Here is a 24,670-nt window from a genome sequence, read left to right on the forward strand (position 1 = left end):
TCGATATACACATAGATGGCTATGTGTGTGACGGCGCGCGATGTAAATTGTAAATTGTAAAATGTTGAATTCAATAAATTTATTAAAGTTAAACTGTGATCGAGAAAAAGTTTGTGAAAAAAAAATATTTCAAAGGAAAAAGTTTAATTTAATTGAAAACTTATTTCTGCTTGAGTTAAATTATGAAGTATACATAAACAAACAGTTACAACAAATAATATTTGTACATATATGCCAACAAATAGTTTGCATAGATATCACCAAAATTACATATGTATATATGGTGTAAATGAGTTTATCTACTATTTAACTTGTTAGACAGCTTAGTGTTAGCATTTCAAATCTTAACCGCTTGGCGCGCCTCCAACCAACAGCTGGCGCTTATCGATGACGATGCGATACAGTCCGTTGCAATGTTGCAAAACGAGTTTCAATTCAAATAAACAAAAACTCGCGATCGCATTTAATTGCACTTGTAAACATATCGTATATATATATGTATGTACATATGTAGATGTGTGTGTTCTCGAGATAATTAAGCTCAATTGTGGAGCCGCTTCTATAAAAGCCCCATAAACTCCACTCGAACAGCGCAGTGCAGACAAAGAGAAAGTGCAAAGATGGCAACGCAGCAGCAGCATTTCGATTATATGGAAAAATATCTGGTTTATGATATTTTTAAATATTTTGGCAACGATGCAACGCTAATTGATCACAATATAAAGTGTTCCAATGGCCTGGATGGTTTCATGTCGGCTGTTTACACGGTGGAGCTGACCATGGAGATTGCCGGAAAGTGGGTAGAATTGAATCTTATGCTTTGACCATACGATTATTAACTGTCATCGCCTTCTCCTGCAGCGAGCGCCAAGAGCTGGTGCTTGTGAAGTTCATGAAGGGCAGCCCGGAGTTTCGCGAATCCGGCAAATGCTACACACAGTTCGCCAATGAGGTCTTTGTTTACGCCGAACTGCTGCCGGCCTATGAGAATCTGTTGCGTGACAGCAAGTTGAATACGGAATTGGTTGAGCAATTAGTGCCGCGTGTTTATTGCGCGAAATTCGGTCTGATTAAGGGTACAAAGTTGATTTATTTGTTTGCTTATTTTTTCAATTCTGCTATTTGCAATTAACACAAGTATTTCACAACTTTTAGGTCTGGGCGAGGCACGTGAGTCGGTGTTGGCTTTGGAGCATCTGCAGCCGAAAGGCTTCAAGCTGGGTCCGCGGCTCACTCTGCGCCTGGATCAGCTGGAGGCCATGTGCTCGGTGCTGGGTCCATATCATGCGATGGGCTATGCTCTGAGCATCCTGCAGCCGAGGTTGGAGAATCGCCTGCGCCAGCAAGTTGTACCGCTGCACTTCGTCTCCGAGGCGAACGTGCCGAATATCTATGCGGTGCTCTATCGCATCGCTTTCGATCGATTCTACGAATTCTACAATCGCTGCCGTGATCAACTGCTCCAGCCGCAGGAGGATCGCTTTGCCGAAGCCATCGAGCGACTGCGTGTCAAGTACTTCGAGCAGCCGGAGAAGCTGCTGGAGGGTATCTTTAAATCTGCGTGCGATGATACGCAACCGGAATGGCATTTCAACACCTTCCTCCACGGCGATTTCAATCGCAACAATGTGCTGTTCCACGAGAACGAGGAGGGGCGGGTGGATGGCATACGCATGATCGATTTCCAGGAGCTGCGCTACAGCACCACAGCCATCGACATCAGCTTCTTCCTGTACATGAATACGCCGGCCGAGAATCGAGCCGAGATTTTTGCCAAACTCTTGCGCTCGTATCATCAGCGGATGCATCAGACCTTAGAGCTGATCCTGCAGCGTAATCATGAAACGCTCTCGGAGGAGCAGATCACCAACCTGCTCAGCAGTTACAGGTAGGTTCTCTTGTTAGTTAACGATAGAAGGGCAACGATTCACAGCCAATACCGTGTGAAAATCTCATTGCAGTTTCGCACGCTTCGAGCGACATTTCTCACGCTACGCGTTCTATGGCGTCATGATCTGCATGCATTTCCTGCCCTGGCTGCTGGGCAGCGAGGCGGACTGCGCCCAGCTCTCCAAGCTGTTCGAAACGGACATGCATGGCCCGGCCTTCTACAAGTTATCGATGGACATAGCCGGAGATGAGGCGAATCGACAGATTTTCGGCGTAATGCGTCACGCCTTCGAGCAGGGCTACATGGATCACATATGAGCTGCAATCAGTATAATATATGTACATACATATATACATATATTTATTTAGTATATGTACATATGTCTATATATGCCCTTTTCACGTATTCCACTTGCTATCAGCATTTCAGTTTCGTTTCACATTGTTCCGCACGCTATCTAAAGCATTCTTATCGCTATATTTTATATTATATGTTTTATGATTGCATTGTTCCGAATTGCAGTTAACTCAATTGTGAGTGTACTAATTCAGCTTTAACAATGTGGAAACGAATGGAATGGGAACACTAGCTTATTGTCTTGTATACTAGCAGTTGAGTTGATATGAAGATGAAATGAAGTTTTAAATTCATGGAAACAATTGGAATCGAAACATTAGCTTTAATATGCATTTATAACTGTAATCAATTTGAAATGAAACGTTAAGTGCCTACAGTTAAGTTGCCTGCTCGATTGCCACATATGAACATGGAACACTCGTAGAACTATGCCAGCAACAATCGGAATTGAAACGCAATTGTGATAAGATACCGAAAAAAATGAAAGAAATAAATGAAATATAGCCATAGATCTTTATCAGGCCGGAATTGGAATTCGGAACAGCATTATCATTATTATTATTATTATTATTATTATTATTTTGTCAATTCTGTTAATGCCAGGTCTTTCAAACGACAAAGCCTAGTCTTGTAAAATTTACAAATATTTACCCAAATGTTTTTCTATTTACGAACAAATGAAACGAATTAATGAATCAATTTAGAGAATTTTGTTTGTCTTTATCTCTGAAGTTATGTATCTCTACTCGGAATCCATATGCATATACATATGTATGATCTATGGATATGCGGCAATTCAACTATTTGTAATATATAACCCAACTATCGCTCAATCCAGTCCTAGCTCAATTGTGAGTTCAGTTCCGCTAGGTAGATTTCATTTCGGGCTGCCTTCAAAGCTCGATTAATTTAATGGAATGACTGGAATAACTGGAATGACGCAAGCAGCAGCAGCAGCAGCAGCTATCAGTCAGGCCGCAACGACCTTGATTCACATTTGAATATTTATCTAACAATGACAGCTAAAAAAAAAATTCTTGACTTGTGCCCCAAACTTTTCTTTCTTTTTGTATGCCCATTGAATGTTTGACAAATGGGGTATATTGTTCATGTGCTCAGTTTGTATTTAGCATTTAATAATTTGTACAATTATGGCTAAAACTGATTTTCAATATCGATAAATATCGATAAACGTATTTTTTATGATATATAGAGAAGAGCTTTAGGAGCTACAGAACTTTAGTAAATTCTTTACAGACATTTACAAATTAGATACTTATTCGATTTTATTGATAGGGTATCTCTAGGCCGAGTCCTTTCGACTGTGTAAATGTTATCCTGCTAATTTTAATCAAATATCGAACAAAATCTAAAGTTCTGGCTGTCATAGGGTATCTGGTAGTCGTGCACATGTCTATCTGTTAATATCTAGGACTTATTTAAGCCATTCTCTGTATGTATATAGAGAACTCTGTTCACCTAAGCAACATAAGCCGCAACCTTAGAGCCGCGACTCCAGCTGCAGCAGGATATCTGCTAGTCGGGCATACCCCATGGTCGCATATTTGGAGCTCTTTGTTTGCACAACTGTCGGCCAGCGAGCGGTGTCTATAAAATGCCACCCAGTCGCAGATTGGCGGCACAGTTCCACTGGATGACGGTGCACTCCATGATGCTACCAACGACAGCCTGGCTATTGATGGCACTGATGGCGCTGCGGGCGGGCCGGTTGCTGGCTGACGAGCAGCTGGCCGCGGAGCTGGCGTATTATGCAACAGCTGGCAGCGAGGATATCTATTTGCAGGCGAACAGCGGACAGTGGGAGGAGTACAAGGATTATCCCGACGATAAGGCAAACGAGCGAGCGGAGGAGGAGGACGACTCTGTGGAGGATTCCGCGGAGGAGCAGCCAGAGGGCGACAATATCGAGGCCGTTGGCCTGGATGAGAACAGCTGCGAGTATAGCTGTCCGCGTTACTATCGTCCCGTATGCGTCAAGCGCAACGAACAGCTGATCACCTATGCCACGCCCTGCGAGTACCTCAATCAGCTGCGCTGCGCCAATGTCGTCCGCAGCCAGGGCAAGGAGGCGCCCACCTATCAGCTATTGTATCAGCATGCCTGCAAAGAGAATAGACACTGAGACCGAGCTGTGAAAGAGAATTGGTTTTGTTTTTCTTTTCATTGATTGATTGATTGATTGATTGATTGATTGTGTGAGTGACTGATTGAGAGGAAGCAAGCCTGGAAATAGTTTTAAGTGAAGCATGTTTTTTTTTTCTTATAAAATATTAGATTATTAATTGATTGATTGACTAATTGAAAAAGTGTTTCTTGACAAGATTTGTTATTGTTTATGTGTCATATATAATAGCATATTGATTGATTGACTTTGACTAAATGATTGACTGATTGACCACTTGTTTGAATGATTATTTGATATACAAGTCAATCATTGGCATGGGCCTCTGAATCATTTATGTTGTACTACTGATTGATTGGCTAAGCAGGATCAGAGCATGGAGAATATATATGATTAGGTTTACGTTATATTCTATTTCAAAAGAGAACGATGGATGTCAGTCAATCAAACTGCATGATTGATGGCCAGATGATAGCTGATTGTTTTCAATTCGACTTATGATTTGATCATTCGCATAGCTTTGATTGATTGATTGATAGACATTCAACCAAGTGTGGACAACTCTATGTGAGTCATGATTGATTCACGCTTGATGATGGAAGCCTTCTTGGCCTAAGGAGCAACATTATTCATCACTTTCTCTCTCTCTCTCTCTCTCTCTCTCTCTCTCTCTTTGAGCCTATCATTGTTACAGGGTATGCAGCAACTTTTCGTCTTCCCCCTCTTCGGCCCACCCTGGCTACAATATGCAGCTCCCGCATGAATCCCTTCCATCCAGTCAGAGGCTTAAATAAAAACAACTTTCCTTTTGTGTTTTATATAAAAAGTGTTTCAAAATCTTCTTGTTTTTTATTTATTAACGGCGACAGCCCAGTTAGCTGTCATTGGAATTTAACATTTACTACAAGCTAGTTACGAGCTAGGTGTACAAAATAGTATTATCGTGTTGCGCTCGGGCCGAATACTGCAGGCAGTCTCGTATATAGCTTCGGTTTGACTGCGATCAGGGTATCTAATCGGCGGGACAGTTGCGCTTACTGCTCAGCTGGCCGATGTCCACAAAGGTGTTGCGACGCTTTGCTATGCGCTGCAGCGAAGGCAGCGGCGACTGCGACTGCGACTGTGGCTGCGGCTGTGCCGCGTTCACGCTAGGAGTGGGCTTGGCTTTGCCCATAAACGATGTATGCCAATTGATGAAAGAGCTTCGCATGTTTTGCTGCGACTGCTGCTGTTGCTGCTGCGACTGCTGCTGTTGTTGCTGCTGTTGCTGCTGTTGCTGCTGCTGTTGCTCTTGTTGTTGTTCTGGCTGGTGTTGTTGCACTTGCAAGTTGGCAGTGATATTCAGCCGGGTGCCTAGATCATCCGGATTTAGAGTCTTGCGACGTCTCATTATTTTCACCATCCCCACCTGCTGCTGCTGCTGCTGCTGCTGCTGGGTGGATATCACAGGATTACGATTGTCTATGAATGGTCGCGATGTGGGTAGCTTTTGGAACTTGTACGATAGCTCCGAGTACAATTTGAAAATGAACTCTTCGTTGCGGTAGAGCGTGTGCCGCAAGCTGCTCTTGCTAATGATCAGACCGTTCTGGAACTGATAGAGCACCTGCATGAGGAACTTCTTGAGCTCCTCGTAGGGATGAGTCTCTTGGAAGCGATGCACCGAGTCCCGGTGGAATTTATGGCAATGCTGCATGTACTCATCGAAGCCATCGTTCAGTATGGCCTTGCACAAGTGGCACTGCCTGAATTTCCTGTAGTGGTCGATCATGTGGCGCAACGTCTCCTTTTGGCATGTCGAGGCGAACATGCAGAACGAACAGTGATAGATGACCGTCTCGCTGAGCAAGCGGAAGCAAAACAATTCGGGGGCATCACTATGCTCGACCCGGCCGTGCTGTGCCATCGCCATATCCGTGGGCATTATCACCCGGCAAATGCTGCACTGATAATACCGGACGGGGCAAGCGTCTGTTTTGCTGCCCATCGCCAGTAGCTGGTTCAGCTCAGTGTTGTTGAGCGACTTCAGGTCATTGGAGAGATGCGCCTCGCCCAGCATATGGTATATGAGATTCAACGAGCTGGTGAACTGATGCGAACAGAAGGCGCACTCGTTCGGCTTCGTCACATCACAGGCGACCAGCTGACGCATCGAGTGCATATTGGGCAAATGATTGTCCAGCAGGGCTTTCGGATTGCCCACAAATTTGCGGCACATGCCGCAGCGCAATTGCGGCTGGATGCTGAAATAGAACGGTTGCTCGCTGTGCATTGTGGCCCAGTGCTTGGTGCGCAGCTCGTCCACGCTGTACGACGTTACGGTGCAGTGCGAGCAGGCAAACTCAAATGTTGTCTGCAATTAAGAGGATCATACGTTAAGCTATGGATCTATGTATGTATCTAGCGATGCAACTTACCTGCCCGTCGGTCTCCTCATCGGACGACAGCAATTCAATCTCATCGATAAGAACGTACTCATTCGGATTGATATTGTTGTCGTCGTTATTATTATTATTGTTATTATTATTATTATTATTATTATTATTATTATTATTATTATTATTATTATTATTATTATTGCTACTCTTGCTGTTGCTGATTGTGGGTAATATGTTGCTGCTGTTGCTGCTGCTGATTGTGGGCAATATGTTGCTGCTGCTGATTGTGGGTAATATGTTGCTGCTGCTGCTGTCGCTGATTGTGGGCAATATGTTGCTGTTGCTGATTGTGGGTAATATGTTGCTGCTGCTGCTGTTGCTGATTGTGGGCAATATGTTGCTGCTGCTGCTGTTGCTGATTGTGGGTAATATGTTGCTGCTGCTGCTGTCGCTAATTGTGGGTAATATGTTGCTGCTGCTGCTGTTGCTGATTGTGGGTAATATGTTGCTGCTGCTGCTGTCGCTAATTGTGGGTAATATGTTGCTGCTGCTGCTGTTGCTGATTGTGGGCAATATGTTGCTGCTGATACTCGGATTGCATTTTATTGTGTCCAGTGCATGGGCCATCTGCCAGTAGTCGCTATCGAGCAGCTCGTTGGGCACCCGCTCGAACATCTGTATGGCCAGCCCCGTTGCGTTCTTGTGCGTTTGTTGCATGTGCAGGACAACCGACCACTCGGTGGATTCGCCAAATGCGCAGTGCGGGCAACTGAACTGGTTGCCCGATCCATGGCTCTGGGCGCAGTGCTTGCGAATGCACTGTAGGGTTTTCGCAACAGTGTTGCATTGGATGCAGTAGAAGCCCAGCGTGTGCTTGTTTCTCACCCTCGAGTGCTGATAGTTGACAATCGGCTGCACACGGCAGTTGGGATGATCGCGTCGTATGTGCTTGATTAAGGGCGATAACGAATTATCGGCCAGACTGCAGTAGCCGCAGTTATACGGCTGCGTGCGTCCGTGCTGCTGCTCCATATGCGTTGTCATCGCGAAATGGTCATCCATCACAGCGGAGCAGAGATTGCAAATCCAGTCATCGTAATTGCAGCGCAGCGACAAGGCTGAAAGAAGGTGGAAAAATCTATGGTCAGCACTTTGGGATAAATCGTAAAAGGCTTCGGCACTTACACGACTGCAGCCAGCGGGTCTCATCGGTGTCGGGATTGCCGGTGCGCCTGTGTATGAGCACATTGATGAGATTGGTGCCGTGACGGACATGGATGTGACGCTCGATGCCGCTGCGCCGCGGTAGGGTTGTGTCACAGCGTCCGCACTGAAAGATGTACCGCTTGTGGTACAGCAAGTGATCCAAAAACGCTTCGACCGAATTCAGGCTGGTCTGACAGTGGGCACAACAAAAGTTCTTACCATAGCTGTGTGTTGCAGCAAAATGCTGGCGCAACTCCAGCTCCGTCGGCAGATGAGCTTTGCAATCCTCCATGCCGCAGACGAAGCGCTTCGACTGGGGCACATATTGCCGATTGGGTGTGCACGGCATATTACGGAAGCGGCTTTCGACGGAACTAGACGGGCCCGATGGCATGACCACTGTCTCTGGCGGAACACTTGCCCCTGTCAACTGTCCATTCTGTTCGTTTGGCATGGCGAGACGCAACGCTGACTCCTTGTGCGCCAGCAGATGACTGTAGAGCTCCTTATACGAAACCGTCTTGAACTCACAATCGGCGCACTTCAAGCTCTGGCTGCTAAACAGTCGACGAGGCAGCAGACGCAGTTCCGATGGCCGATAGATGGTCTTGTTGCCCTGACGTCGCTGCAGCCACTCGTTCGTCAGCTGACCCATGAATTCATCCATTTGCTTCTTGCCAAAGGGCAGCTTGACAGCGCTGACCCAACATCTGTACAGCTCCTGATTGGCGCTCTGTGGCTGCTCCTCCGGCTGTGCGGGCAGCTCCACGAGCTCTGGCTGGCAATTGATTTGATGGTACTCTTGGCGGTGCCGAATCAACTGATGCTGCTCCATCAATGTACGATTCGGCGTCGTCTCCAGGCAAATGCTGCAAAAGTATTTGTGGCGAGCGTGCGCCTGCTGCAAATGGGAACGCAAGCTGACCGGACGCTCGTAGCTCTGGGCACAATATTTACAATTGAGCGGGCCGGTCATCTTAGTGCTTGACATGTGAAAGATCACATGACTGACAAATGTACTCTCAGTCAAGGAAACGTTGCACGATTTCAAGGGGCACGCGTACAGCTTGTTATCTGCAATGGTAACGTAGTAAAGATGGTTTTAGATCGCCTATTCAAGCCAATAGAAACAAGTAAGAAAGTTCTATGTGAGATCCCCTGAACCTTTCAAGCAACTGATGTTTCAATAATTATCCGCTTCGACCCACTATGAGAAAATAATTGTATAACATTTCTTTTGTCGGTGGACTATCTTCCTAAGACTTTCACATCGTGATAAACATTAAACTTTTTACCAAAGCATACGATTCTAGTACAGTCGAGTCGGGATTTGTTTTTTTTTTTTTTTTTTTTTTTTTTTTTGATTTACACAGGATTTCAAATTATGAAGAGCGATTTTTTTCGATTTATCTCGATTTTACGGAGTACAAATTACAGAGAATCCACTGTGTTTGGAATACGCCTTTTGCAAACGAGTGGATTAGGGGTGGGATAACTAAAATAATATGAATCTATGTTCATAGCTTGCGAGTCTCTAGCTTGAAAGATGTTATGAGATATAATTCGATAACTGATTTATCATCGATAACAAAATAGCGGAAGGACTTATCGGTGCTTGGAAACAAACTCGATATGCGCGCTCTATATACGGACTTACAAGTACAAATTTGCAAGTCTCTAGCTATAATTTTCGGAGATCTACGCGTTCATAACAACATACGGATGGACGGACGGACAGACACACAGACGGACAGCGCTAAACCAACTCAGTTCATCGCCCTGATTAAGAATATATTCCTTATGGGGTCTGCCATGCCCAGTATATCTTAATATTCCATTTTCAATGGGCTCAAGGTAGAACAAAATATCTTTCTTTCACTGAGCAGCTTGAAGGATTAATTCAAGGAAGGTGAGGGGATGGCATTACCCCCATACCTCCCTTGAGTACTACAATTTTACGCTATAGATGCCTAGATAGATCCCTATCGTTAACATCCCTCAACGGCCTAGACCTTAGCTTAAGCCCTTAAGGTTTTCCTACTATTCGTAGCTGAATTGAAATGTTCCTTAAGCTACATAAATTCGGTAGAAATTCTTGTTTCTTACCATCAAAGCCAGTTGTCTTGAGTAGATCGTCTAGCACTGTACTAATGGGCGCGTTTTGTACTTGAGCACCATTGTAAGTCATAGGCGATGCAGCTACAGCCCCAACGGCTGTAGCGGAAGTCGCCGACGTAGCTGTAGCTGCAGCCGTCGGTATGGCTGTGGCTGTGGCTGTAGCGTAGGAATTGGAATTCTTGCGTAGATTGAGCAATTCGCGAATGCGTTGATTTGTTGACGTTGCGGCCGCAGCTGCGTTTACCGCATCCGTCTCCTGCAGCTCTGAGCGCGAGGCGAGACCGTGCTCGACGACGCCGTGCAGTACATAATCATTGACATCATTTGCGATGTGCGGACAGTAGGCGCACTGCAAATAGTCCAGGCTGCCAAAGCTATAGCTATGGAATCTCATGTGCTCCCGTATGCGCAGCACCGTGTGCGCACAGAAATTGCAATTGGCGGCCATGCAACGAAATCGATCCACAGCAAGGCCTGTGGCACGCTGCTCCGTCAACGGCTCAATTGATATTCTAATCTGGGTGGGTGACTCGCCCGCTGGCTGCTGGGTGAGCACAAAGTTGGCATTGGCCAGGGGTGCATCGCCGATGATCTCAGCCGGCGCATTGTGGGCCAGGCTAAACACTTGATTGATGGCCAGCCCCAGCTCAGAGTGATGATTGACCACAGCTGCAATTGGAGTGGTGACTGTACTTCCCTCCGCTGGCTCATTGTCCAACAAATCGAGCATCATGGCATTCGGAGCCGCATTGATGTCTCCCGACTCAACGGGCTCTAGCTCGGATTCTGGCTGAATTAGCAGCCCCTGCTCTACCTGCGGCTGCACTGCCGCCACATTTTCCGCGTCAGCCACTAGCCGATCGCCCGTAAAGCGACGAATCCGCAGCTTAGGCACCACGGGTTCCACAGCTGGCGGTTTTTCTGCATTAGCATTCACCGCCATATGACAGCTGACCAGATGCTGTAGTTCAACACTGATAGAAAGCCCCTGCACGGTCTTCTCCGTTGCCTGAGCTGCACAGCTGCCACAATAACCGCTCCAACGCACCTGCGGATGCTCGCGTGCGAAATGATTCTCTAGACCCTCCAGTTCGTCGGAAAACAGGAACTTACAGCCCTTGCGCATACAGTAGTAGGCGGGCTCCTGTGTCGGTGTCGCACGCAAACGGTACGCCACATTCTCCACACTGAACTGCGGTAGTGCAGCCGAAACCGTGGGCAAGGCTGATTGCTCGTTTGCCTCATCTGACAATGGTGGGGCTACTGCTGGTGGTGCTACGGGTGCTGGTGATACTGGCTGTTGTGCTGCTGGTGGTGGTGGTGGTGAAGTAGTTCCTATTGCATACTTTGCCAGAGAATCCATATCAGCACAGTCCCCATCGGTGCAGCTGCTAGTAGCAGATTTGTTGGATTTACTGCTCGATTTGCTAGCGGGCCTCAGTTTCTTGTAGAATTTTTGGAAATTTTTGAACAGGGACTTGGGCGCTGCACTGCTGCTGCTGGAGTCGACATCGATCCATTCGTCCTGTGGATTGGTCGGCTGCTCTGGATGCTCCTGCTGTTGCTCTTCCGGTTCGATGGTCTCCTGTTCATTGTCAGAGTTATCGCTGCCTATGCCGGAAACCGATAAATTATCCAATTGCTCTTCCTGTTGCTCCACTTGCTCCATCGGTTCGGCCGATCCCTGCGCTTCTAGTTGCTCTTGCTGTTGCACCGTCTGTTGTTGCTGATCTTCCTCTTCCTCAAATTTGCAGGCATTGATCACCACCAGTTCATCCTCCTCGGGCAGCTCAGGCGGCGGCATGTTTAAGACATATTCACATTCAGAAGTCGTCGTTTCCGGCTCCGGCTCCGGCTCCGGTTCTGGTACCGACTCCACTTTCAACGAGACTAGTTTTTTCAGCTTTTGGTGCTTCTGTTTCTTTTTCTGTGTTTGCTTCAACTTCAGCTTGTTCAGTTTCTTTGACATTGTCGGATTCTTAACGATCTTTTTGTTCTTTTGCTTTTTCACATACTCTTTGGAATTTTTACCTGGGACCTTCTTCTTGTGAATTTGCACACCCGTCGTCTCGTACAGTAACAGCTTTTCGCCCAATCCCTCCAACGACTGATCCGTGAGGCCGTGCTGCTCCTGCCAGTGCTTCTCCAGATTTTCTCGATTCATCTGCACAAACTCGCACAGGTGGCACACATGGATCGTAAACGGTTGAGAACGGCTATAGCCTTTGGCGCGAATAGCTTTTGCACCTTTTCCGCATTTGGCCACATGAAGCTCTATGTGATTCGGACGCTCACTCGGCATTTTACAGCGCGTACACGAATAGTGATATTCGCCCGTATGCCGAGCGTAATGCTCCGCCCAGCTGTTGGTCGGGTTCTTCAACTGTTTGTTGCAGAAGAGACATTCGTGTTCAAACTGAAGGTAGCCAATTTGAATTCCATAGGCCGGTTTTGTGTGCAGCCCATCGCGAAGCTTCTGCAGATTTCCGGGCGGAAAACGGGCCGCAAAGAACTCGCCATGTTGCTGCACATAATGGGACAGGGAAGAGCGGAATGTCTGGTTACAAACGACACAGTAGCTCGCTGCGGCAGACAACGAATGCCACTCAGAATTGGTGTTCTTGATGACAGTCGAACTGACTGCGTTCTGTTCTATCAAACGATTCAGCTTGGCGCAGCGTGGCAGACGTACCTTACAGTTCTTCAACACCTGTTTGGCCGTATTCTGCTCTTGCCGCTGTTTGGCCTTAAAGCTGGTCCGATTCAGGCCAGATCTGTTGCCCGCAAAGGGACGCCCACGCCGCGCCACATTGCGTATGTAGGGAGCCAATTCGACTTGGCTGGCAAAGCTGGAGCCGTTCTGGCTGCAACTGCTGCGCCGACTGGACACACTGGAGGAGCTACCCTCCATTGCCTTCTGTTGTGTTGTACAGGCACGTTTGCCCGTCGCATGCATCACATCATCAGCATAATACATTTGCGCAATGTCGTCGTTCAGTTTCTCCAGCTCGTTGCGCTTGGATTTGCGTCGGGTGCTTGCTGGAGGCGGCAGTGTATCCATGCAGGCGACCTTTGCGGCCGGCTCCTCCTCTTCTCCTGACTTCGGCTCTGTATGCTCTTCAGTCGCTTTCTTTGGCGGTCGGCCACGCTTGCGCTTGACAGTGGAGCTGTTGGTACTGGTAGTGCTAGTATCGGAAGTCGTACTGGTATTGCAAGTATCGGAGGTGGTGTTGGTGGTACTTTTGGTGGTACTTTTTCGCTTGTTCGACACCACCACAGGCTGCTCCTTTGCCTTATCTTTGGGCTTTGCCTTCGACTTTGTAGGCTGAGCTGATGCCATTTTGAACACGTTTCGGCTGAGCTGTGTCTCATTTAAAGTCCTATCATTGAAGCCCGATCGTCGCTTACCCCACACTATATTTTGGGTAGATATGCTGCAGTTATCGATAGGCTTTTCAAACATGTTGGCCAGATGTTTTGCTTGGGAATCCTTTTGATGCGTAGATCCCAGCTGTTGACGCTGACGGTCCATCACATCCTCGTAGACGAAACTTTCAGTGAATAGCTTCGATTTATCTACTAACGGCCTGCTCGCTACCGGCATCATGGATTTCCTGCGTTTCATAATACGCTTTAATTCTGATTCCGCATTGGGCGGCGATTTCATCTCAACGTCTTCGCCATCGAAGCCATATTTTACCGATTTATCCACTACCGGTATCATGGATTCCCTGAATTTCATTGCACGATCTACCTTTGATTCAGCATCGGACTTCATCTCCGCTGTATCGTCGTTACCATCGCAGTCGGGTGTTGCTAATGTATCTACCTCCGGTACCTTTGATTCGGCATCGGAGCTAGAGTTCATTTCCACCGCATCGTCATCACCATCGCAGTCAGGTGCTGTCGATTTATTCTCTAACGGTAGCATGGATTTCCTACGTTTCGTGATGCGATCTACCTCTGGCTCGGTATCGGGCTTTGATATCATTTCAATCGTATCGTCGTCCCCATCGCAGCCAGGTATTACCGTTATGGTATGCGCATTGGGGCCCAGCACTACCTTTATCTTGGGCAGTTTGGGGGGTGATTTACACAAATCGTTCTCGACTGCCTGCTGGAGTTCCTCGATTTTTGGTTTCGTTTCTTCGGGCAACTCTTCCACATCAACAAACACATCTTCTGCATCCACCTCCTTTTCTTGTTCCTCTTTCTCATCTACGTCGGCATTTCCATTCACCCCCTTTTCATTTTCCTCTTTCCCATCTACGTCGCCATTCTCATTCACCTCCTTTTCCTTTTCCTTTTCTTTTTCCTCTTCCCCATCTACGTCGACAATCTTATCCACGGCCTCATTCTCTTCTCCTTTTTGTTCTTTACTGTGGCGTACCGCTTTATCTGTTGCCTCTTGAGCTGGCGGCTCATTCTCCAAATTATCCGTATTATCCGTTGCCTCCGGTTGGTTCTCTTCTTTGTCTTTCTGCTTATCCGTATCTGTACTACAATACTTGCTCGTACGCTTATCCTTATCTGTACTACAATACTTGCTCGTACGCTTATCCTTATCCCTTGAGTCTTTATCATCGCGAATTTTTGATTTGTCGCGTTTAGAATGATGACTTTTGTGAGATTTTTTATCCTCTTTATACGTTTGGTTTGAAGTTTTCTTATCCGTATCCTTTTTATCAAGTCTCTCACTTTTCTTAGAATTTGCTGATCTATCCGTACTATCGTGTTTCCTACTGTGATTTGAATTAGCTGCTGTCTCAGAATGTTCACTTTTATCACTTTTATCTGTCTTATCTTGGGTAGTCTTAATCGATTTTTTCTGATTCTCCGACTTATCCGGCTTATCAGACTTCTTTGACTTTTGCTTCGTACCCAATGAACCACTATCACTTGACACCTGCACGGCATCCACCCCATCATTCCAGTTCTTTTCAGAATCACAAATGTTCGCATACTTATCTGTTCTATCAGCCTTCTCATCTGTTTTCTCTCCTGTCGTTTCACTTGATTTATTCGTACTCACTTTCTTAGGTATTTTAAAATCAATCTTCTTTTTGGTAGTGCTGCCCAAATTACGATACGATGTATCCAGTTGGACGCGATCATTTTCGATACTCGTTGGCGGAGTGTCCGGTTCCAATGGCTTCTCAGCCTCTTCCAGACGACGGAGCTTCTCTGCCTGTAATCGAGCAGCCTTCGCCTTGGCCTCTCGATGCTCCCGATAGGTGCGCGGTTCGCTTTTGTTCGCCTGAGTTGACGTTGACGGAAAACGTGGGCACCGATTGTTGTAGGTCCCGGGATATACCAAATTGGCATTGGTTTTCTTATAAACATTTTTTTTCGGCCAATTGTTCATATTTTTGCTATAGCTAAAGTTATTGTTATTGTTATTGATATTATTACTATTATTATTATTATTATTATTATTATTATTGTTATTGTTGTTGTTATAGATGTTAGACGCCGGCCAGTTGACTGACGACGAAGCTTCCTCGTATCCTGTAGCATATGGCGGCATAGAATGACCCCTCCCACCTGAATACTGTTGATTGGGCGGCATAGCTGCTCCCATGGGCTGCTGAGTTCCCATCGATTGCCCAGGCATGTTGCTGTTACTGCTGTTGACCCACTTGTTGCAACGCGGATCGCGGGACTCGTGGTAACGCTGCGGCTCATTGTAATCCGCCACAGCTGGATGCAGCTCATCGATGTTTGGCATCTGGACAGGCGGAGCATTTGTGCAGGCAGCAGAGGCCGCTGCCGCCGACGCCGCCGCCGCCGCCGCTGCAGCTGCAGCTGCAGCCGATGTATTAAGATTTAGCGGTGCACGCGTGCGTAGCAATGGAGTTGTATTCGATATATTCGATATGTTGGGCTGAGGCACGCCAACGCGTGGCATATTGAGCGCTGTATAGTTGAGATCAGTCTGCGGCCAATTGACAGGGCCGGGCGGAGTGGGTGATTTGGAAACAGTATGTCTATTGCCCAGATTCATCACATAGCTGGCCTTGCGTCCGCGTGGATCATTGGAGTTGGACGCCAATTGCGGAGCACTTAAATTCGCATTTGCATTCGCATTACCATTCGCATTCGCATTCGCATTCCCCATCAGATTGACATTGATGTCTCGCTCCCCACGTAGGGCAGCCAGCTTTTTGCGTGCCTCTTCCAGGGACTTATCCACATGGCTCGGTTCCACGATAGTCGGCGGCGACGGATTGCTACGTCGCTCAAATACCGCCCTGGGCGAGCTTAGCAATCGTGGACTAATGCTTGAAATGGGAGACGTTGGTGAAGTTGTCGCTGGCGGATTGCTGCGTCGCACAAAATCTGGCCGCCTGCTGCCAATAGGTGAGGTTAGATCTACCGTTGCGCTCGCTGGCTGTGGGCGGCGCTCGAAGTCCGCTTTGGGCGATGTGGATGCTGCAAGCGTTGACGGAGGCACTGGCGCGGGCACAACTACAGGTGGCGGCGGTGGGCACGCTGGCTCCGGTGAACTGGGTGGCGATGGATTATACCGACGCTCTACATCTATTGAGCTCTTGGCTGCCACAACTGGACTTGGTTTGGGCACGGTCGTGGGTTTGGGCGTTGGGTGACTAGTCGACTTGGCTGCAGGATTAGCTGTTTTCGACTTGGCCGCAGGATTAGCAGTTTTCGACTTGGCTGCAGTTTCTCCAGCTGGTTTCGATGCTTCCGGTTGCTTGTCACCCGGAGGATCGGAGTGATCGTCGATGACAATTACCTCTTCATTGAGCAGCTGTAAATTGACAATTTTGTATTTAAAAATCGGACTTACTTCAATTTCAATTTCTTGATTATGTTTACATACCGCTTTAAAGTTGGCTTTTAGCTTATCAATGACGCTCTCAATTTTGGCCAGCGGATAACGCCGATAGAAGTCCTCAGGGGGTATTCTAAAAACACAAAGGGCTTTCATTAACCAACTATACGATATATTTGTACGATATATGTGAAAATCAAAATTGTTCAAGCCCAGCCCATAATTTAATTAAAATTCTCAACATGTACTATGTGGTCTACACTTACTTGATTTCCAGCAGATCTATGAGCAAGCTCAGCTTACGGTACTTTTCCGCGGTCAGCTGGCGTCCATAGGTCTTGACCACATTCCTAATAAAGCTCGCACAGCCGCGCAGCTTCTCAACCTTTTCTAAGTCAGCCGGTAAGATCGGGTCCCCATTTTTCCTTACCACTTTTTCAGCATCATCTTTTTCAGCCATTTATCTAGAAGGCAAAATGAATGACTATAATTTTTTATTTTTTATATAGTTAAATTATTTATAATTTCAAAATACATTAATTTTGTTTATTTGAAATTAATATTAACAATATTTTAAAAATAATTTACACATATAGTCGCGTCTCGTTGAGTCGAATTAGCGAGAATGAATTTTTTTCAAGGAGATAGAATTTTTTGCTTATGACAATTTTCGATTAAACGTGGTGCAAGTTATCGAAATTTGACAGAAATTTCAAATTTCCAGGATACACTGTCATGGCAATATCTAGAAGTAATTTTTAGCTGAGATTTCAGTGCCACTGACTTCGCCTCGGACTTGCGAATTTTCCGAATCGGGTTTAACAGTTTACCTAATACTTTTTCACAACTTGACCAACCTTCCTTAACAAATTTTTAAACACTTTACCTGATTAGTTTAAGGTAATAAGTTACACCAAAATCAACTTCGCTATGTAAATATTTTTGACCAAACTAATATACTCGCTTCGCTGCAATTGAGAGAGTATATGTCATTGGTAAATGTCTTTGTTAGAGAGCTCTATCACAATTATTTATTATTAAATAAATAAATAAAAATAAAACAAATATTTAAAATCTTTCACCTCAAAGATATTAATTATGCACAAACAAATTAATTATGCTCCCTCTTGCAACACTAGAGGCAACACCTGAACTATGACGTATGTATTTGTTGTCTGTTCTTGAATTGATACGCATTCACACATACATATATACATACATACATACACACATAAATCTGGATGGCGAGGTGATAAAGCTCACTGCAGCTAGCTGCCTGTTGCCTGTGGTCTGTGGTCAGGAGCTTAAGATGAGTAATTGAGAAGCTTCATTTAAAGCTTTCACAAAGCAAAAAGCTTTCGGCCAACAGGACGAACTGATTACAATAGCAACGGGAATTGCTGTAAATTACAGCGGATTTGTGTGCATACACAGACAAACATACTTACATACAAAATGCATGCATCCGACATGAGCAACTATTCAAGACGCACACACACACACATATGGGAAACATATGCACATATGTATGTACTTACAATTGCGCACTCACAACATACCCAAGCGTAAACTGAGCCGGCGAATTTGCCGCGCATTTATGAGAATAGAAAGACAAAAAACGTTAAATCTATTTTTAATACACACCACTGTACACGGCTGCAGAGTCCTGTCGCTAGCGTCGTCGGCGACGTCAGCACAACAGCAACAAAGACGAAACCAAAAAAAAAATTTAAAGCTGCACTTGCATGACACCGACAATGCACACACTTCTTTTAATAGGAATTTCAATACACCGTAAACTAGGCTCTTAAGCTCTGTACGTAAACTGGGCAATAATATAAAATAACACAACAAAACAACAGTTTACCAATTATGGTAACGATAAAAAAAAATAACCAAAAAAAAAAAAACAAAATTATAAATTAAATTAAAAAACCCGATCGGCACAATTTAAGTTTTTCTCTCGTTGTTCCTCCATCAAGTAAATTCGATTGACAAATGAAGCAAATGCCGGCATAAACCACAGTGCTGCCACCTAGTTGAACGGAACTATTTATGACACATTTGCAATTTAAATGAATTGCAAAATTTGTTAATAAGTTCAATTCAGTCAAGACCGTACTCTAATACGAATAATGTACTTTTTGTCATTTTTTTGTTAATTTATAAAAATTATTAATGACAATGCTCGTCTGGCAACGCTATTCCTCTTGACAGCAGCTGACAGCTGAATTCGCCGCAGTTTTTGTTTTGGTTTTGCCTATGTCTCATTTTTCGTTTTTGTCATTGTCGCTACCTACTGCCGTCCGCTAAGCTAGTTTGGCTCTTTCGCAATATCTGATCGTTTACATAACTGTATTTACGCGCGCTTGCGTGTATGTATGTGTGCATGGGCTTCTCAGGGTAGAAAACGTATACTATGTACATCGCCGCAGCGATCTTTTTCAATTTTCGATGCGCAAAACCAATTTTTCCCCTGAATTCGTTTCTTTTGCGTTTTTTCTTCTCGTTGTCGCGCCTTAAAGCTGTGCAGAGCGGAGTTTGCTAGAACACATTGTGTCTCTGGAATTACGACGCAGTCAGAAACATCTATGCATGTGTATCTGTGTGCGTGCATGTGCGTAGTTGATCATTTGTATTTGCATGCATATGTATGTGTGTCTGTATATACATATGTATGTACATGTGTGTTTCTAATGTTTCGTATCATTCAAACGGTTCAAACTCTGATTTTAGTTTCTTAGCGGCGGGCCTGAGATGACTATGGGAAAGCCATTATTGAATAACGTTTGTCCTTCACGGAAGTGAAATGAGTATATTGGTTTTGTGCAATACCCGTCTTGCTGTCCGTCCGTCCGACTGTCCGTATGAACGCAATTCATTCAAGCTAGAGACTTGAAATTTGGAAAACATACTGGTGTATATCTCCGACTTATAAAGTGATAAAATTTTCCGGATCCGCCCACTAGGGGCGTGGCAAACCGGAAAATGCATTTTCTGATATGCCAGAAATCATGTTAGTTGAAAAGCCAGAAAGCTGAAATTTGGTATGTAGATCCGCGTCGACCACCCAAGATCACCAGCTATGGCGGATATATCTCCGCCCATTGGGGGCGTGGCAAATCGTATAAAACTGTATCTCCCAAAGTGGTAAATCTAGAATGCTGAAATCTTGCACGTGAGCTAATGTTTCGATTCTTTAAAGATGGGCAGATAAATTATATATCTATGCCAACTAGGGGCGTGGCAAATCAGACCTGAAAATATAGTGATTTCTCAAATTCTGCGAAATTTTAGGTGTATACACGCAGGTTGACCTCCCAAGTCCAACGAGCTGTGATGGATTATTCTCCGCCCAAAGGGGGCGTGGCAAACCGCAAAAGTTTATATCTCCCAAAGTGTAAGAGCTAGAAGTTTCAAATTTGGATAGTTGAGTTATCAGTAACCTCCTCTATCACTTCTCTAAATAATATTGTTACGCCTCTTTAGGGACGTGGCATATCAAAAAATACCCTGTAATTTTTTCATTTTTTGAACGTAAGCATCCAAATTTTCCAGCTAGGTTACGCTTAACTTGTTCTTTTTTATGAGCTGGCCAAAAATGAAGTGTCTACACCCAGTAGGGGTGTGGCAAATCGAGAAAACCTGAATTTTCTACAGTATTAGAGCAAAACTTGGCTACTAAATTGCTGATGGGGTGTGAATGTGTATTCCGCATTCGGTAACGCCCGACTGCAACATTCTTCCTTTTTTTTTTAATGTCTTCATATATAGAGAGAAAAGTTCTTGGCTATTAATTTGTATAGTAAAGGTTATTCGGCTGTGGTTGTTCTCCCAAATATCAGGTGAACGCAGAGCAAACATTAAGTAAATTTTTTTTTTTTTTTAACTAGCATAAACTAGACATATTGCTTAGAATATTGCCACTTTTAGTTGTATGTGTTGATAAAATAAACAAATAAATATTATTGAAATATTAAACTTGACACAAAATATTATAAGTTTATATACGATCATTTCTTATTTCAGAAAATAAGTTTTTAGATTTTCAAATATCTTTGTAATGAAATCTAAATCTTAAGAATTGTACAACAATCGCAGAAGAAGTCAATGATAAAGATGAAAACTAAAGATGGTTTTCTCATACAATACTTGTTTTCTTTATCAATTTTCAATTTAATTTCAACTTATTTCACTCTTTGTTATAACTACAGATTTTTGTGAATGGTACTTAACAATAATTTAAGTGTTAGGGCTAAGAAAACTAAAGATGTTTTTCTCATACAATACTTTATCAAATAATAATGATAGTAATACCATACCAAATCAATGTATTAGACAAGAACTTTGGCATATTAGCGTCTTAGGCCTTAGTTCACACAGTTTATTGATGGCACAGTTGGTATGAAAGCTATCTATAGAGGGTAAGAGCAGTAAGTACAATCGTAGGTGCGAGTGTGAGAGGAGAAAGCAGGAGCACTGATGCCTTGTTCAATCCTTGGTGTTGTCTTTTACTCTGAACCCATTCAAAATGGGAAATGGAAATGGGAAATCGGGATCTAAACGTTTTTAGCCCTGCCCGCCTGTCCGTCTATCTGTCCGTCCGTCTGTGCGTATGTTTGAACGCGTCGATCTCAGATCTTTTGAGACTTGAATTTCTTTTTTGGATATTCGTATATATAGCGCAGGTATCAAGTTTATATATTCAAAAATCGATAACTTATTCCGTTATTTTTGATAATCACGATCTAAAGTTAAATAAAGAGGTTATTGAGGTTCCCATTGATAACGGGAAATCAGGGTATAGTGGTGCTCTAATAATGTATGTAACAGACAGAAGAAGGCGTGGCAGCCCCCCATAGAGTACATATATTCTTGATCACGGCGACAAGCTGAATTGATATAGTCATCGTTCGTATGAACGCCGAGATATCAGAAGATATCAAACAAATTTGCGGGTATACTCGAACATACCATACGCAGTACAGGTTTATTAACGATTAGTGATGTTACCTCCGCACTGTGTATGACTTCTTGAGAGCTAACACATTTGTGCTTATATTAGTAGTCCACATTTTAGTGAATCTGAATCTAATCCCTAACGGGATTAGGGTTTATGCCATGGTCTAGAGATATGGAAGCTGGTTAGCTTTCCATACTTTTATTATATTTTTATATGAATTAGTCCTCAATTGTTTGTATCCATTTGAGTGTAGAGTCATTCTTATTCTTTATGCAGATTTGTGCTATACTCTAAGTAGTTATTGCATTCAGAGCTCATTTATTTACGTTACTTTTTTTAGTAACACTCGTGTATAAGTACACGTCATCCCCTTAGCTGATAAGATTAGGGTAAGAGCAACACAAATCGCGAAGATGTATATTCTTAACAAAATTCAGCTTCCGTTTGGTTCTGCGAATTCCATACGAAATATTTGGCGTTCGGTCCGGTTAAAATCGGTTTCAATATAGAGTTTTACCATTGGGATTTCTAATGGATTTCCATGTAATTTTACATTCTCTATTAAATTGATTTCATTTTTGGAATCCGTTTCTATGCATTCATCATTTTTCCTCTTCCTCTCTGAGCGATATTTTGTCCCTTGTGAGAATGTGTAATCCTTTCTTGAAGTCCGTGTAAATCAATTTTCCTTTGTTTGTGTATACATCCTCCGTCTTGGTAATCCAATACTGATCTTTCTGTTTGATCGTTGTAAAGGAGTTATCAGTTGATTAACCAGTCCCTCATTGGCAAACGTCTTAAGAAGAGGTGAAGGTGAAGGCCTAAAGGGACTGTTCCTTTATGGTTGAAGATTTAGATTGGTAGTTCATTTCATTTGCATACCCGTATAATCAAAAACTCGTACGGGTCATCGAGGAGTCAATTGATAAAAAAACTATACTGTTATGCTCTAGTCGACATTGCTCCACAAGGAGATACCCTGAACCCTGCAGATGTTTTATTCTGTACTTCCCTTGTGCATATATGCATCTACACGCATGCATATTGTAATGGGACTGTCTTCAGAACATGATCATATTGTACATTCCGAAGCACAAGTCCCTAGTACTTAAACACCGGTATTAGGAATTTGGGCGAATGGGGCGTGGTATCCAAAATCTGATAGTTACAATATCTGTGTATTTATTAAAAATATATACACAGTATATCTGAAGTCTCCAGGTCTAATAGAATACAAATTACGTTGAGAAAAACGAAATCAATTTATCGATTGTTCTCGATAAAAGGAAATCGAAAAATATGAGTAACTCATACTGCGTGGGGTGTACACGACTCGTGTAACACGAGTATTTAAGCATCTAGCTCTTTTATTTTCTAAGACGGGGACAGGGCTATATCGCCTCAGCTTGTCGCCCTGATCAAGAGCATATATACTATAAGGGGTCTGCGATGCTTCCTTCTGTCTGTTACATACTTTTCACAAAACCATTATACCCGAATCTCACATTTTTAATGGGTTCAGGGTATAAAAGTCGTGAAGTGACTGTACTTTTTTTTGTATTCCTTGAGAATAAGAGATGTCTAGCCACAAAAATATAAGTATTTTATAATACCAAACTTTGGTATATTTCTTCAACGGTTTTCTTCTTCCTATTTTTCGACAGACTTACACAATAGCAAAGAGAGCGTCAGAAGTGGGGAGAGAAACAAAAAGTATGACCGTATTTTGACATTCCAAAAAGTCATTTGTTGACAATGTCAAACAAATATCGAATCTCATCGGTAAAATGAATTCATAATTAAAATTCATTGCATTTTGCCGAGTCTCCCTGTTTATCAACATCTCTTCAATAATTTATGCACTGATCAGTACTTAGGACTGAACTGGCATGCAAATTAAGAATAAGAATCAAAGAATAATCACAAAACCGCACACATACAGAGGCATACAGCCCCACGTAAGCACATACACGATACACGAACACAATTCCATAGGCAATCGCGCACACATGCAAAACGGTGGAGAAAATAAAACGACGAAAAACGTATTACCGAACGCAGATATGAATCTTAATTATATTGTTTGCAAAAGGTACGTCAAATATGCTTGAAAATGATTGTTCTTAAATCTAATTAACTACTCACCGTCTTTGTGTGGACATTAAATTGTCAATTTGTTTTAGTTATAGTTTTTCCTATTTCTATATTCGACACTTCAACCTTGATGCACACTCTTCAAGTGGTGGAGCTCGACTGAGTAAAAATTCGACTAGCAAAGGCGATTCGCCGCGTTCAGTATGACAGCAGGCAGGCAAAAGGTTGCTTAGCAAGTGTTCGATGAATTGTTGAAATCGTATGACGTCACAACTTGCTGATATAAGTATTGACTTATTATTATTAATATTAATATTATTAGTGCCTTGGTTATTAACTCGCTTTCTTATAAATTAAAATGATTTCTATTTAAACAACAATGGAAATAAGTAAAAATGCATATGTATAACAGAATATAACAATGCCTGTGTGGCAGGTTAGCCACATTGGGTTACCTTCCTAAGCTTCGTATATTGAAATCATAGACATGCACACGCACACACAAACTAGTGACATGCCGCCCAAGTCGCCGTGATTCTGTCACGAATTCGCCGCATTTTGGCATCGTTCGTGCTCTTTTTACTTCCTTTGCTATGCCCACGGCGAAAACGACGCCAACACAACAACACAACTCACGAGCGACCGATTTCGCTGTTCGCCATCGCCGACGCTGTCAGTCGTTGTCGGCGTTTGAAACAAACCCCATTGATTTGCTGTGGTCGAGCGA

General features: G+C 43.9%; 4 protein-coding genes across 6 annotated transcripts in view; 3 read left to right on the plus strand and 1 right to left on the minus strand.

The window, feature by feature from the left end:
* The window catches only part of Spt7 (SAGA chromatin modifying complex subunit Spt7), an 80,718-nt gene that overhangs the window by 37,519 nt on the left and 18,529 nt on the right, over positions 1–24,670 (plus strand). The gene's annotated exons all lie outside the window — the stretch shown is intronic.
* Positions 427–2,956, plus strand: LOC108656213 (uncharacterized). 2 transcript variants are annotated; one of them, XM_018108209.3, is made up of 5 exons: positions 427–796; positions 862–1,076; positions 1,156–1,888; positions 1,962–2,229; positions 2,313–2,956. In XM_018108209.3, exons 1-4 carry the CDS (start codon positions 621–623, stop codon positions 2,206–2,208), a joined length of 1,371 nt encoding a protein of 456 aa, XP_017963698.1. In that variant the 5' UTR covers positions 427–620; the 3' UTR covers positions 2,209–2,229; positions 2,313–2,956. The 2 variants fall into 2 exon arrangements, with proteins under 2 accessions (XP_017963698.1, XP_017963697.1); XM_018108208.3 differs by having other exon boundaries at positions 1,962–2,956.
* LOC108655586 (uncharacterized) lies at positions 3,776–4,667 on the plus strand. Its single transcript, XM_018107352.3, has one exon. It carries the CDS (start codon positions 3,864–3,866, stop codon positions 4,389–4,391), a length of 528 nt encoding a protein of 175 aa, XP_017962841.1. The 5' UTR covers positions 3,776–3,863; the 3' UTR covers positions 4,392–4,667.
* Positions 5,219–24,012, minus strand: sov (small ovary). Of its 2 annotated transcripts, none has more exons than XM_089263587.1 (8): positions 23,995–24,012; positions 17,153–17,350; positions 16,935–17,019; positions 13,994–16,862; positions 10,082–13,903; positions 7,955–9,049; positions 6,809–7,887; positions 5,219–6,744 (listed from the first exon to the last, which is right to left on the minus strand). In XM_089263587.1, exons 2-8 carry the CDS (start codon positions 17,344–17,346, stop codon positions 5,404–5,406), a joined length of 10,485 nt encoding a protein of 3,494 aa, XP_089119713.1. In that variant the 5' UTR covers positions 17,347–17,350; positions 23,995–24,012; the 3' UTR covers positions 5,219–5,403. The 2 variants fall into 2 exon arrangements, with proteins under 2 accessions (XP_089119713.1, XP_089119712.1); XM_089263586.1 differs by lacking the exon at positions 23,995–24,012 and adding an exon at positions 18,531–18,750.

The sequence above is a fragment of the Drosophila navojoa genome, chromosome X (genome assembly GCF_054131105.1).
Source record: "Drosophila navojoa isolate 15081-1374.11 chromosome X, UAZ_NAV_1.0, whole genome shotgun sequence".
Classification (NCBI taxonomy): domain Eukaryota; kingdom Metazoa; phylum Arthropoda; class Insecta; order Diptera; family Drosophilidae; genus Drosophila; species Drosophila navojoa.